Source organism: Squalius cephalus (genome assembly GCF_949319135.1).
Source record: "Squalius cephalus genome assembly, chromosome: 20".
Classification (NCBI taxonomy): domain Eukaryota; kingdom Metazoa; phylum Chordata; class Actinopteri; order Cypriniformes; family Leuciscidae; genus Squalius; species Squalius cephalus.
In genome coordinates this window covers 30,507,459-30,523,252 of record NC_137141.1, presented here as the reverse complement: position 1 = coordinate 30,523,252, position 15,794 = coordinate 30,507,459, and the positions used below count along the sequence as shown (strand labels likewise).

General features: G+C 37.2%; 2 protein-coding genes across 5 annotated transcripts; one reads left to right on the top strand and one right to left on the bottom strand.

Annotated features, from left to right (window-relative positions):
• Positions 1-150: 150 nt before the first annotated feature.
• Positions 151-6,898, top strand: cfap99 (cilia and flagella associated protein 99). The gene is made up of 17 exons (XM_079852468.1): positions 151-306; positions 408-585; positions 688-832; positions 1,031-1,125; positions 1,296-1,408; positions 1,821-1,998; positions 2,492-2,572; positions 2,679-2,747; positions 2,854-2,940; positions 3,044-3,132; positions 4,160-4,364; positions 4,453-4,594; positions 4,682-4,833; positions 4,978-5,183; positions 6,150-6,333; positions 6,419-6,528; positions 6,853-6,898. Exons 2-17 carry the CDS (start codon positions 475-477, stop codon positions 6,863-6,865), a joined length of 1,980 nt encoding a protein of 659 aa, XP_079708594.1. The 5' UTR covers positions 151-306; positions 408-474; the 3' UTR covers positions 6,866-6,898.
• Positions 6,887-15,623, bottom strand: rtkn2 (rhotekin 2). Of its 4 annotated transcripts, none has more exons than XR_013819332.1 (13): positions 15,416-15,577; positions 13,884-14,071; positions 13,728-13,780; positions 13,565-13,618; positions 11,862-11,979; positions 11,533-11,733; positions 11,323-11,417; positions 11,139-11,245; positions 10,911-11,042; positions 9,930-10,092; positions 9,732-9,839; positions 8,350-9,591; positions 6,887-7,504 (listed from the first exon to the last, which is right to left on the bottom strand). XR_013819332.1 is itself a non-coding variant. In XM_079852466.1 (13 exons), the coding sequence occupies exons 1-13, from the start codon at positions 15,545-15,547 to the stop codon at positions 9,008-9,010; spliced, it is 2,034 nt and encodes a 677-aa protein (XP_079708592.1). In that variant the 5' UTR covers positions 15,548-15,623; the 3' UTR covers positions 8,321-9,007. The 4 variants fall into 4 exon arrangements, 2 of the variants coding, with proteins under 2 accessions (XP_079708592.1, XP_079708593.1); XR_013819333.1 differs by having other exon boundaries at positions 6,887-7,398; positions 8,450-9,591; XM_079852466.1 differs by lacking the exon at positions 6,887-7,504 and adding an exon at positions 15,225-15,323 and having other exon boundaries at positions 8,321-9,591; positions 15,416-15,623.
• Positions 15,624-15,794: the final 171 nt, after the last annotated feature.

The following is a 15,794-nucleotide window of genomic DNA, read 5'->3' as shown; positions in this document are numbered from 1 at the left end:
TGATTTATTACAGTTATTGTATCGCTCTTCCGTTTAGTTTACATAAATAAGCAAATAAAGTGAAAATATTATTGTCAACATTCTTTTTATTTTACACACATTTTGTTTAACTTTTTATTTATTTTTGTAAATCACTTTAAGGTACCAAAATGCTATTATTTTGATCAATATTATATTTTTCACTAAATGTTCATTTTTTTGGGACAAAAGAGAACAAAGGGAATAGCGCTGGAGAATGACGTCCTCTCAGGAAAAGTCGGACCGCCTCGCTGTTTCCAGGCAACAACAAAACACTGTCGTTGCCAGGTAGATGTTTTTCATAGGATATTGTCATACACACATGTAAACCTATTCATATGGTTCAATATAGAATTGTTGTTCTATACTTATTTATTTATTTTTTTAAGATGCTCCAATAATCTGAATCAGATAAGTGAATAATTATATTTAGTTTGGCTGAAAAATCCAGCGAGGATGAAGAACTACAGGGAACTTGTCAACGAAGTAACAAGGCTCCTGGACGAGTTTCAAGAAGACAAACAATGCATTGACAATTTTACACAGAATGCTGCCAAGGATCTTAAGGTACACAAAATATGTTCCTCCATACATATCTCCATGTGTTTAACATAATGAGCATTTTCATTACAGACAAACCATCATGTTTTCATGTCTTATGTTTTTTAGAATCATTCCTCTGCTGACCAAAAGTTTATTATTGATACTTTGTATGGATGTATCATGCGTAAAAAGCTTTTGGATGCTGTGGTCAACATCTTTTACATTCACCATGGAAAAATTCTATTCAGAGTGGACCGAAACCTGTTCATTGGTACGTGTATTTTGTTGATGTAACTTAGTACAAATATACTGTAATTTCCAAGCTCAAACTACTGCTAATCTTGCTATATTACAGTTAATATTACTTGCTATTTCTTTTTGCTAAATGTATACTGTATCAACAGTGTTACTCAATGTTAGACATTCAAAAAGGTAACAGATCTTCTTTGGTCTTGTTTGGTTTTATCAGTTGTCTGTTATCTTGCCATGTTTCATCTCGATGATCTTGGCCTGGAGCATTTCAGTAGAATGATCAAGTCTCTAGACATCTCAAAAATGCACAAAGTAAGCAAAGCACATACATAATGAGATTTAAGAATACGATTTTGAGCTATTAAACATTTGCATTACAGTGGAATTGAATCATAACTAAAGTATTTCAACATTGTATTATATATTTCCTCATCAATTTGCTTTCCGTCTCTACGGTGCAAATGCCCTGTCCGGTCCCTCAGTTCCTGAGTTTTTTCTTTAACGTCAGCAACCTCACAACACATATCCAGAGGGAATGGAGTCACATCTATGATGCTGCCGTTGTAGATAATAACTGGATCACCCCACTGCTGAGGTAAAATGATAATAATAATAATAATGATAATAACAGGAAAAGAGCTGTACATCAAATTATTTTACATTATGAATCATATGCACACTTGATACTGTTAGCCGATGGTGTTGCATTTAGGAATGTAAATGCTTTGAAAATTAAATCACAAAAGAAATATGTATCCCATTACTGAATTGTGAAAAGTGTTTGTAAGTCATTAAATGAATTAGTTATGTTAATTAGGTGGATGTTGTTAGGAATCATTCAATTTTTAATGAGAGTATGAATTCTATCCACCATCGCTGGAGGGTTGAAGAGGTGTGGCACAGTGATGCCAGAACATGAAACTAATATATCCTGCTCTAGACAAGACAGCGTTTGCACGTTTAGTTCTGTTATTTATTGATGGTTAATTCTTTATTCTTCTTCTTAGATGGTGCAGTGAGATCGAGGTGCTGCTGGATCAGCTTGCCAGAAAAATGGGCCGAGGAAATCTGCCGAAAAAGTCTCCCAGGAAAATCACAGAACCCAGGGAATTTGATCTGACCCGGCCCAAAGCTCGACCGCTCCCTGCTCCTGAAGTCATTCCACAGCAGGACAAGTCCAAACCGGCAAGTGTCAAAATAAATACTTGAAATAATGGAGTATGTGTTTTATGAATCAGCCATTTTAAAAATATATTATAAAAATATATCAAATCCTTTCATTCAGTCATCATTTTATTATTGCATTGGTTGTTTGATAAAATTTCCAAGGGGGTCGCAGGATGACTGAGTATTTAAATTAAAAAGATTATTATTAATATATTAAAATAACCTATAAATAATCTAACTCTAATCTAAATTAAAAACTATCAGTAACTATTAAATCAATAACTAATAACAACAACAAAAATGTTTTTATCGACATACAGTTTCTGAAATTTTCTGATTTGCAACTTTGTCATAATTACAGCAGAAATACCAGAAATATTTGAGCCTAAATAGGGGGAGGGGGAGGGGTGGCCTTTGAGTCAAAAAGGCTGAGAACTACTGCGTTATGACATACAGACATTGTTCACTTTAGATTGTAAAATAATGCTGATTGTGGCATTTCCTCCCCCAGGTACCAGTCACAACTCACAGATCTCCAAAGGAACCAGAGATTCTGGATGAGATGAGGCAGAGGAACCGACAAAAAGCTTTAGTAAGCCCAAACAGAGACATACTGGGAAACTGCTTTTAATTTTGTTTATCATTATATACTTTGTGTTCAGACCTTACCTCATGGTGTTCCTCATTTACTCCATTAGAAAGTCCTGAATGAAGCAAACTCTCAGCAATTCAGCTGTGCAAACCCACAGAAGTCTGAGAAAACTCAAGTTAGTGTCTTACAGCACAACTGAATTCATCAACTATGTTTTGTCTTTAACATCATCACAGAATTCGAAAGCTAATACATTTTTAAAAACATTTTCTGATGAATAGAACGTAATATCCAAAATTCTTCAAAGCAATGATGCAGAACTCAAATTTGACCAGCTTTATACTTCTGGCAGCCCTGCCACCCAAAAGGTAATAAAAAAGTTTACTGACACATGCTTTTGAACTTATTTTCTACTACTGAGTATCTTTGTGCAGTTAAATAGTGAATGTATATTTATTTACAATGGCACAGACAAACAGCTTACCTGTCAGACTGAACACAACAGCCATACTGCGAGAAGGAGCTTTATATAATCGTCAACTGGAAGAAGAGTTGCAAAGGTAAAGTCACATAACTTCTCAATGGTAATCAGAATTAGTTATTTTTCTCTGTGCAATTACACAAATTCTAAATTTATTTGGACTAATTATTAACCATTATTCCAAAGCATTGAAAAGCAACTAATAGCATATTAAAGGAATAATTCTGTCATCATTTACTCACATATTTCCAAAACTGGTTTTCGCCCATGTAACACAGGAGATGTTCATGCTGCTCTTTTCCGACAGTGAATGTCAATGGATGTTGTTTAATTTCAAAAATGACAAAAAGCACCATAAACTGTCTATTTAACATAAAATATATGAGAAATATTTTAAATGTTGCACTATTTCTATGTCAATTATCAAATAGGTAGATTTGTGGCATTGACTCATTTGTACAAAACAGCTTCTTTGCTGTGTCAAATCACCACTTCCCTTGGTTAAGGGAACAATGGTGTGCTGCAAGGCTCTGTATTAGGTCCTTTGACCTTTTAAAATTATTTTGCACAAACTTATAGTTCATGCTAGCTTCAGTGCTGCTGTAATTAAAAGAAATTACCTGTTATTTTTTCAATTTACATTTTCACCTATTGTTATGGTGCTCATATAACTTTTAATGAAAATATTTGTAATGTCTGTTCTCAAATATTTGGACCAAATTTGATGTATATATGAATGGGAGATAAATGTTCTGGTTGATGGGATAATAAACATAAATGTATGTTTGACCCATGCCAAGTCTTCTGAGATTATCAACAGTTTTGAGCAAGGAACAAAGTGAAATTTGAAAATCTATCAAATCTCTTTGGCATATATTTAAATATGGTGCATGAAAACACAAGTCTAACATCAATAGGTGCAAACAGCATTGGTTCTTGAGTCATGTGGACTGCATTTTTGGCTCTTTTAGGGTGACTTATAAAATCATGAGATAGATGTGAGATTTTTGGGTAAATTAACACTTCAGGCTCAGTCATTAGAGTCATTGAGATGTTTTCCACTGTGGTCTAAGAAAAGTCCTTGTGTGTTGTATTTGGGTGTTCAGATTCGAGCGATTGTCACAGGGTGCAAGCGTGCCATCTGCGTACCTGCAGTGGCAGAAGGAGATGAAGGAGAAAGATCTACAGGAGGAACTTGCTGAACTGGAGCGCCGAAGACTGGAGGGACGGATCAGCCATGAAGAGGCCGTTCTTGCACGAGAACGCGTCTTGGAGCGTAACCACCATAAAGCTCAGCAGACTAAAGAGGAGGTGATCTCATAACAAACATCAGTGTTTGCAGCAATACATGACTCAGTCTGAATTTTGTTTATGATGATGTAATGTGTGATTGGTTCAGACTGAACACCTCATGCGCAAGTATGCAGAGAAACGTCTGAAGGACGAAAAGGAAATGAGAGAGCTGGTGCAACAAGTGGCTGATGGTCACAAGAACTCCAAAGCCGCCAAAGCTAAGCTACAAGAAATCAAACAACGGATAGGTACAAAGATTGTGGATGATACGTATGGCATAATGTTTTCACAAGGCATGAAATGATGATAAAACACTGTTTTTCTCCGGAGAGCAGTTAAGGAAGTGTCGGAGCAGAGCCGGGAACTCCTCAGCCAGGCTCTGGAAGAAGCTCAGGCCGAGCTTAGCAGGAAGATGGAGCTCATCCGTCAGATCCGTGCTTTTGAGACAGTCTCTCTGGTTAGACAAAACTTTGTGGATAACACTGAGGTTAGTGTGTCTTGTTACATTTAATCAAAAAATAGAATTAAATGATATACACTACCAGTCAGAAGTTTTATATAGCTGCCTATGGGGATGAAAAAGAATGTATGCATCATTATGATCTAACCATTGTTTTGCTATGTTACTCAGACCGCAGGTCATGATTTGCTGTGTGAGATGTCTCTGGCGGAGCTGCGGGAGCGTTTGGCACTCCTGAGAGAGTCAGAACAGTGTGAGCTGGAGGACAGAAGACAGCGGATCTTTCAGGAGAAACAACTCAAAGAGCAGCTACTACTAGAACAGCTGGACAATATCTCTCTACGCAGAAGTCTGGCAGAACAGGCTGTTTCTCGCAGGTAACACACGTCCAATCACACCTGTCCCTGCATCAACCTACAGTCGGGTCTAAAAGAACATTTCAGACATTAAAAATGTTTGTGTTTTCTATTTAAACCTGTAAAAAAAATTAAAAGAAGACAGATGAGAATGATAATAAACATTGAAGATTTTGCACTATTTCTAGGTCACTAATTAAATCAGTAAATTTATGACATTAGTGAACTCGTTTGTACAAAAGGTCAGACTGCTTTCATGAAGACTTATAATACTTGTCAGATTTACAAATTACCTACTTATGTTATCTGACTGTGGTTGTATTTCTCCACTAAAACGGCTTGACTAAAAGTGCTGCCATTAACGCTCATCATATTCTTCTGGACAGGCACTAGCCTGGTTCAATTCCTCCCTCTTAGATCACTATGACTTTGTCTTCGGTAGTGGAACAGAAACTAGGTCAAGTTGCATAAATATAGCCATTATGTTATGACATCATGACTTAAGTACTAGTATGACCATCTAGCAGTTAGATAAGGGGCAACCAGTCTTACTCTTCAGGATGAAATTAGCCCGATCTACCTTTTTATGTAACTGACTTGAAACAGTTAAGAACAATCTTATAGAAAAAAGTGTGATGACTAAGACTAGTCTTAGAAGTTTATGCAATTACGGTCTTATGGTGTGCCACAAGGCTCTGTATTAGGTCCTGTGCCCTTTCAGGTTTTGCACAAGCATACAGAGTTCATGCCAGCTTGAGTGTTGCTGTCATTAAACCAAAAAGGGGGTGAAACCAAATACAAAGAAATTTCCAAATTTATGTTAATTTTTCAATCTAACTTTTCACTTGTTACGCTGCCAATATAGCTTATAATGAAAAAAATTATTAAATTAGAAAAATTATAGTACAGTACAGTAATTATACATATGAATATATTATGTTGAGTTAAATATGTGGAAAAGAGGGGCTGAAGGATTTCTGTTTTCAGTCAAGAAGAGAAAAGGATGAGAAATGAACTGCGGGAGGCTGTCAGTAGAGATGAGAGAGTGCTGGCCCTACAGAAGACTCTGGAGCAAAAACAACAGGAAAGACAAAAGAGAAAGACTGAAAAAAACAGTATGAAGAAAAATGAACAGGTGCTTCCACTCACAGTGAAGACTTCCCTCAAAAAGGTGAGAAGAGACTAGAATACAATCCAGAAGCCACAGATTTTGCCACAATAACAGAACATTTTTCTCCATTTAATGATACAAGCAGCAGGTTCTTGAGGAACAGCACTGGCAGGAGTTGGAACGCAATTTGGAGCAACACATTCATGGGGCCTTGGAGCAATCGTCTAAAAAAAATGGTGCTGGTCAGAACCACAGGCGAGTTTTCTGATGCCTCATGACTATTACAATATAAAAAAAAGTAGAAGCAATTGATATTGTAAAACATCTAGGCATAGTATAAAAATATATAGTAATACTTGGCATAAAGCATGCTATCTATATTTTAAATAGCTTTTTTTTTTTTTAGCTTTGGCTGAAGTTACTAAAGAATTCGGGATGTTATGAAAAGCATTTTTATGGTTAAGAGAACAATGTTTTGAGTGTGAAAATTTAACAATGATTGCATGATTTCTTCCCATACTGAAATATTTTTAATCAAAACCCTACACAGTAACAAAGTGTCTTCTCTGTATTGCACAGGCACACATACTAAATGAGGACAACAGAATAAATCAGTTTAGTACAACTTTTTAATGTTGTTCCATTTCATTTGAGCAGAATTACCGCAAATATCTTTTCCATTTAGCCTAGAAAAAAAAGTAATGCCTGATGAAGAGTGAATTACTCTAAAACAACTGAAAAAGAACAGTTTCATTCAAAAGAAACAATGTATTGCACAAAAATACCATAACATGAATCATCTTGAAAAATCTACAACATTTAGTGGAATGCATTGTGAGCTACTTAAACATTCAGATGTGTACATAAATGGAACAAAGATATTAAACAAAAATCACATATTTACCTCAAGACATTTTCATACACACTACATAGTGTTCCATAGTGCTTAGACCTTATAAAACACATTTTAAACCATTTAAACTACTTGATTCAACACAACAGTATGAAGATTAAACCCTTAGTGTCTAACATGAAAAATGTAAAATGTTAATTATTCAAAAGTACAAAATCATTAAGTACAAAAAATATATCCAGTTCCTGCTGCATCTTAAAGGAACACGCCGACTTTTTGGGACTTTAGCTTATTCATCGTATCCCCCAGAGTTAGATAAGTCCATACATACCCTTCTTATCTCCGTGCGTGCCGTAACTCTGTCTGACGCACCCACCGCTAGCTTAGCTTAGCACAAAGACTGGAGGTAAACGGCTCCAGCTAGCATACTGCTCCCAATAAGAGACGAAATAACGCCAACATCTTCCCATTTACGTTGTGATTTGCATAGTCACAGCGTGTACAAATAACAAGGTCACATGAGACACAACCATCTTCTAACCATATACACACTGGGAACTATATTCTTGGAGTGATTTGCTCACAGCACCTGAGAAGCCCCGTGGTGAGGAGCAGAGAGTTCGCTCAGAGTTGGAGTAATAGAGTCAGCAATTACTAGATAGTAAATGCATAGTTTACAATCATGGGTGTTCGCTGTATTGTAAAGAGCTGTGACAATAAACAGGGGAGACCAGGTAATACCATGATGTTTCATAGAATTCCAACCAAAAACGCTGACCTGATGAATCAATGGCTACTTGCTCTGGGATATAGATCCAAACACACCTGTAACCATCATCAAGAACCGTTGTGTTTGCTCAGAACATTTCACTGAGGATGACTCATTTTGAACAAATGGAATTTGCTACACGGACCATGAAACGTGTGCTGAAGGATACGGCCATCCCATCGATAGTACAGACAGGACAAAGTGGATCGGCTGCGGTAAGTGTTCTGTTATGTTTTTAGATGACTAAATGATCTATGATTAGAAGATGGCTGTGTCTCATGTGACCTTGTTATTTGTACACGCTTTGACTATACAAATCACAACGTAAATAGGAAAATGTTGGTGTTATTTTGTCTCTTATTGGGAGCAGTATGCTAGCTGGAGCCGTTTACCTCCAGTCTTTGTGCTAAGCTAAGCTAGCGGTGGGTGCGTCAGACAGAGTTACGGCACGCACGGAGATGAGAAGGGTATGTATGGACTTATCTAACTCTGGGGGATACAGTGAATAAGCTAAAGTCCCAAAAAGTCGACGTATTCCTTTAACCTGCTGATACTTAATAAAAAAAAAAGAGAAGCAGAAAACATGCACCCGTTTTTATACCACAAACAAAATTTCCTATCGTACCATGACATTATTCTGTGATATGAAAGAAGAAAACTGTTAAACTGTAGCGGGCCAAAATCATAAAGTGCTTAGTTGTAGTGGTTTCATCATGAGTGGTTATTACAGACAACTAGTATTAAAAAAAAAAAAAACATGATACACAACCTACTTTTAACAGTAAATCAAGATTTGATTTGAAATAAATTGGGCCGTCATTTAGTCTTGAAAGGGAAAGTTTCAACTACAGGATCGTTATTTAAAATGCGATTAAAATGGTTTACGAAAAGTTACAACTTTTTTCAGATTATAGTTGTTTGTTCAAGCTAGAACAAACAAGAGGCATAAGTATACATTAACATTCACTCCCAGTATTCTCCTCCACATTCTCCTGACCCTTGATATGGATCAAGAAAAGGGTGAGAGGGAGTTAATCTCCTTATGAGTCCAAGGGCGTTTCATCTTTCCATAACAGATCATTAATCACAGAGATGTCTCATGCCTCATTAATTCACCAGGCCTTTGGGTTCCTCTTCTCTCTGAATGACATCCTCAGTTTGTTCCTGGGGGCCGGCACAGGTGGCTGAGGGACCTGACTGTACTCTTTCCCAGGATTCTCTGGTATATCTGACTCGTCATCTCTTTTTTGCTGGACACAAGGGTGCTGACAGGGCTCGATCTGTCCAAGAGGGGCGTTTTTGCGTGTTGATGCGTGACTCTTCTGCAACTGCTGAATGATGGCAGAGAATTTAGCATCCAGAGAGGGTCGCCCTGTCCGAGGCCTCGCCCCCTTACAGTTCTCTTTCTCCTGATTGGATAAGACGCTGGTAAAGGGTAATTTATCAGGAGGGGGTGGAGGAGCTCTCCTCTTCTTTTTGTTGCCCGTGACGGGACTCGTAATAGACTGATTGCTTTCTTTACCTGGTGACAGAACCGTTTTTTGTACTACCATTGGCCGGGATCCTTCAAACAGCGCTGCCCAATGAGGCGGCTCTATGTCCTCCTCCTGACCAATGAGAAAGCGCCCATCAGTCTCCTCAATCTTATTGTGAATTATGTCAGTCAAGCTCTCAAATTTCCCAGGGGACCCGATGCCTAAAAAGAATACATTAACCAAATAATGAACACAGAAATAACAGGAAGTTGGACTAAACTTGTTCCTCCAGTCTAACAAAAGCAGAACAAGTCACTCTTATATTAGATTATAAATGATACACATGTCCTTGATTACTCACTCAGATCATTATAAACAGAGTCAGCTTGCTTCGTAAGAAAGAGTGGGGGTTTCCGTGGTGACAAAACCTCAATTTCCATGAGCTTGTCACATGCATGTAGCCACTGACCTAAGAATAAGTTCGTAATAATTGTTATAAAATACAAACTATAGTAAAATAATTTTGCATTGAATTCTGACAGGCGCTAGTTGAACTGACCCTGGTCATAAATGTGCTGCCAGAGGGCATCCAGCCACTCCTGTAAGATGTCAGGAGTTTCAGTAATGAACACATGACTGACGGAGTCTCCATGTCCCGGGTTTATCAGGTTGAGTTTACAGCCAGTCCTCTGGTGGTCCTTTTCTACACGAATACGGGTCTCCTGCATAAACACACACACACAAACACTATTACTACATATTTTATGATGGTTCTTCAATGTATCCCAAATGGTAAAGCTTTGTCAGTCATTTGGTATTATTGCTGTAACCTTTAACATTGACTGCAATTAAATTGCTGTGTTAACTACAAGCTTATTAGATTAGAAAGGCTGCATATAGCAGTGTAGCCATATAGCCAATTATTATATAACCATTATCGGCTGATATTAAAATGTATAATACCTCAAGCATGTTCGCTTGACGTGCAAGAACCAATGAGGTTCATTCTCGTGTTACGCAGCACGTTTGAGCTTCTGCGAGAACGAAAGAGGTTTGTTCTCGTGCATCAAGCAAGTATGGATGAGCTTCGGTTTATGTTCGCTGATCAATGTTAATTATGTGAATAAAAGCATAAATTCAATCTGTTCAATCATCATATAAAGCGATCGAGTCTCTTCAGAAAATTAACAAAACTGCGCAATTGATGGATTAGTTTTAAGTTCCCTTTATGAATGTTTTTAAGCAACAAAATTGTAGTTGTGTTCCAAAGATGAACGAAAGTCTTACAGGTTTGGAACAACATGAGAGTGAGTAATTGATGTCAAGTTTTTCATTTTTGGGTAAACTAATCCTTTTTTAGTCTTTTTTTAAAACGCAACCTTTTTCTTTTGGAAATATATAAAATCATGCACAAGACCAGGAATTTGTATTTTGTGGTGACCTCAAACACAGTAGAACACTTTATCTTATACATTCCTTCCTAAAAACAAAGTTTTGCATTCTGAGGGGAAAAAAAGGTCCTTTTAGAAATGTTTCTTACCTGGTTTATGGGAATAATGAGGCTGGGCTCCACTTTTGCTTGAATCTCTTCAGGAGAGTAATAGCATGAAATCTGTCCAGCCTTCAGCATACAATATAACTTACAGCGGCGTTGCAAACCCTCAATGCTTAGCTAAATGGATAAACAAAATGTTGATTTTACACATTTCATTCCATTTCCAAATGTTGACATGAATCTTTACTAGAAAAACACCAGTTGATGTCTTACCTGTTGGCTCAGGTAACTGCTCATCATGTCTTGTGTCATGCAGTCAGGTTGTGCCACCAGCTGACAGCACAGGTTTCCATACAGCGGCAGCCATGATGAAGCCTCCACTGACAGACCAATGGCAAGAGGTTAATCAGAACCACTATGCTGGTCAATTATTCAAATGTGGGTTGTTTGTTCTTACCATTCTGCATGATTATAAGAGAATGAGACTGGAAAGATCCCTCTGCCTGCTCCAAGCCCAGTGTGGTGTACGCCAACAATGAGTACTGTGCACCTCTGACAAAAAAAAAAAAAAAAAAAAATTGTGTTTTTTTACATGCATTTCTCTAGTACAACAATAGAAATGATATTAATTGTTAAGGAAATGGACATTATATCCATGCTTGCATACAATGGTATTGGGTTGGACTGGAGGAAAGTGTCTGGGTCTCCTTCATCCAGAAGAGGGCAGAGTTTCCTGCTTGAAGATCTGCCAAAAGACAAGCGCAGCTTCCTAGCCAGTTTTTTTGGAGTGTTGACAAAGGTTGGTTCCTCCTCCAGTCCACAGCTATACAGCTCAAATGTAAGTTCAAAGTCCGGCTTCGCTTCAGAGCTGTTAAAATGATTGAAATTGAGCTCAGAACTCTACAGACTGCAGTTCTCTTTCTTTTAAACAAGAACATTATTTTCACATATTTCTCAAATGGCTGTAGAGTGAAATATGGAAAGATGAGAACTTACAAATGTTTTACTCCTTCAAAGCAAATATCGGTCATTGAGGGGTCTGCAATCACCATTTCAGTGTCAAAAATCTCTGAGCCAATCTTTATCAAACAAAAGACTGCCACCCGCTGTGCATCTGTTGGGTTCAGATACGCATGGCATCAGGATAGATGACTGTATGAAGAGATTTCTTAAAATATACATATATTATACACACTACTGTTCAAAAGTTTGGGGTTGTTAAGATTTTACGTGTTTTTGAAAGAACTCTTATGCTCTCCAAACCAGCATTTACTTAAAGGTATAGTGGAGGATTTTTTACTTCCGGGTGGATCACCTATACTATTGGTCCTCCTAATTGTCAATCATTCTGGTGAATCAATCAAACTTGTTCAAAAAGTGGAGAGGGCGGGTCTTATCTAAAATTCGGAAAGATCCTCCACTATACCTTTAAAGGAGTAGTTCACTTTAAAATGAAAATTACCCCATGATTTACTCTCCCTCAAGCCATCTTAGGTGTAGTTGACTTTCTTCTTTCAGACGAATACAATCAGAGTTATATTAATAAACACCCTGACGATTCCGAGCTTTATAATGGGAGTGACTTGCAACCATCAGTTTGAAGCTCAAAAAAAGTGCCTCCATCCTTCATAAACTCCAAATGGCTCCGGGGATTTAATAAAGGCCTTCTGAAGCAAAGCGATGAGTGTGTGTAAAAAAATATTCATATTTAAAACTTTCTAAAGTAAAATAATTAGCTTCCAGTCAAACGAACATAAGGATTTAAGTCTAAAGCGCAACTTATGTGAGTAATGCAACGTATGCTGATTTACGCTGCGCCATGACGCACTACGCTACTTCCGACGTCACAAGTTGCACTTTATACACAAGTACACTGGGTATGGCCGTTTGGCCGGAAACTAGAATTTTACTTTGTAATGTGTTATAAATGAATATTTTTCTTACACAAACTCATCGCTTTGCTTCAGAAGGCCTTTATTAACCCCCCCCCGGAGCCGTTTGGAGTTCGTTTATGATGGATGGAGGCACTTTTCTGAGCTTCAAACTGATGGAAACTCTTCAAACTCCAATTGTATTCGTCTAAAAGAAGAAAGTCATATACACCCACCCAGGATGGTTTGAGGGTGAGTATATCATGGGGTAATTTTCATTTTAAAGTGAACTACTCCTTTAATTATAGTAAAAACAGCAATGTTGTGAAATTTAACAATTACAAGCGGTTTTTCCTTTTATTATATTAAAAATACCAAAGCTGCATTTTTTTTTCATTACTCCAGTCTTCAGTGTCACATGATCCTTCAGAAATCATTCTAGTTGGGGTGATTTGCTGCTCAAAAAACATTTCTTATCAATTTTGTAAACCGTTGTGCGGCTTAATATTTGTGTGGACATTCTTCTGTGATATTTAAAAAAGAAAATGAATGAACAAAGTTCATTTGAAGTTGAAATCATTTGTAATATTATAAATGTCTTCACTGTCATTTGATCAATTTACGGTGTTGCTGCTGAGAATTTTTTTTTTTTACTGACCCAAACCGAACTTTTGAACTGTAGTGTGTGTGTGTGTGTGTGTGTGTAAGCTAAACCATTCAATTAATAAAATTCAAAACAGCATATATTTGCATTACATTCATAACATTAGCAAAGACGTGGATTTTTAAAAAATAATAAATAATTATAAATTTTATACTGTCACTCACTCCCTTTGCTGTTAAAGTGTTCTGAATCTTTCCAAAACAATGGAATTCGCAGGCCTGGATAAGTAAAAGAAAAATACATGAATGAAAGAAACAAAGACATTTTTACTACAAAATAACAAACGAGGTTATATGAAAAAAAGAAAAGAAAAGTTGATTCCTTTACCAGATATGGCTACCTTTCCCTTACAAGGGATTTGATCCTGAGAGACTGAGGATCTAAAAAAAAAAGTATATTATTTATATGCATGTTTGATCATTTACATTAAAAATAAAATAAGTTTCCACTAACTACTCCCAGCAATACAGCTGCTGTTCTAACCTTCTGATGTCCTGGTGCTCTTTCCTCCTCTGGGCTTCACTCATGTAGGCTTTAATCCTGGCATTACAGGTTAACAGACTCCTGGAAGCGTCCAACACCTGCTCTTTTTTAGTGCTGGCAACCAGAATCTTGTAAGCCCCGGCTCTCATTCGCATCTCAAACTCCAATTTCTCCTGAATATCACGGTCCTATTGGAAGGGTAAAATTCATCAGGAGAAATTTAATGGACAAGTGCTCTCAAAAGAGTTCTGGGTAAAACAAATTCAGACAAGAGGAAGAACTCTACCACACAGTCTATTCTACAATAATTCCTGATGCATGTGCATGCTGATTTATGGAGAGATGAAATATGGGCATTGGGGATCAATGGTCTGGACACCAATGAATGGGAATGAGCCAGTGAAGTAACACAAAAATAGCTGGAAGAGAAGAGGAGCTCACCCTACTTTAGGGAAAGCAGGGCTTTAAGAACCGACAATGGTGCATGGATCAATGAAAGTGAGTGAAAGTAATGGAAGTCGGAGTCATTTTTGGTGAATCGGTTCTTTTAAAACTTAGATTCAGTAATTACTTAGTCCAACCGTAATCACATTGAACATGGCATGATATTAATTATGTTTCAATAAAGCATATGGAGGGGGACTCTGGTTTTGAAGAGATAGTTCAATCAACACCCAAAAATGAAAATTCTGTCATCACTTATTTAACCTCAAGTTGTTTCGAACCTGAATGAATTTCTTTCTTCTGCTGAACACATAAGATATCTTGAAGAATATGGGAAACCAAACAGTTGTTGGACTACTTTGACTTCCATAATATTTTTTTCCCAAACTATGAAGTCAATGGTCCCCCATCAACTGTTATCGATATTCTTCAAAATATATTATTTTGTGTTCAGCAGAAGAAAGAAATTCATACAGGTTTGGAGCAACATGAGGGTGAATAAACGACAGATTTTTTTGGTTGAACTATCCCTTTAATTTTGGTTTGTTTATTAATAGTGATTTCATGACTTTACCATTAGCTCAATTATTGGTTCTCGGCTCAAGGCTAATTGGACTTTCGAGTCAGAATCAAAAAACCGCAAGACAAATTCACTAAGAGTCGATTCACATGAAACGATTCGTCCACGAATTAAAGCAGGTGGTGAAGACTAGTAACGTTAGTTGGACAAAAATACGCAAAACAATCTAAACATCGACTAATTTTAGAGTTGTGTGATGATGTTTTAGCACATTTTTTCACTCATTTGGTCCATTGGAGGATTCCAACACATAACATGGTGTGTAGATAGAATATGAATGAAACATGATGACCACACTCTCCTCATACACAGACTACCTTTAGTTTCTTAGAAGTTATGAACAACGAATTCATGTCTTCTATTATCTGCTGCGTGTTATGCACATTTGTGCATCGCTTCATATGTCTGTCTTTGGCCTGAGAAAATTATTGAATGTAAGTTACCGGTTAGTCTTGAATAATAACAGACATGAAAAACCACACCGTGAATTCCAGCATAACAGACTCACCTCGTTTTGAAAAAACATGCTTTCTCTTATTTTCTTTCTCTTGATCTCCATGGCGAGAGAGGAACACGATGATACCGTGGATCGAGTGGCAATATTTCGTTTAAAATGTTGAATATCCCGCGGTGGATCCATACTGGCCTCTTCCTCAAGACAAGCCTCTCTCCGCACAACAAACCAACGGATTACACAAGCGCGAATCGACCAATCAGCTTATCGCAAAGCTCGCCGTTGCCTATACAGCAGTTGGGCGATACCATTTTTAAACTGTGAAAGGTTGGGGTATCGAAAAAACTAAATAGGTGTGCTTAAATAAGTCGATCTTACTCTTACATTTTGCGAATTTCATACTTATATGTGAAGTATACTACATTTTAAACTA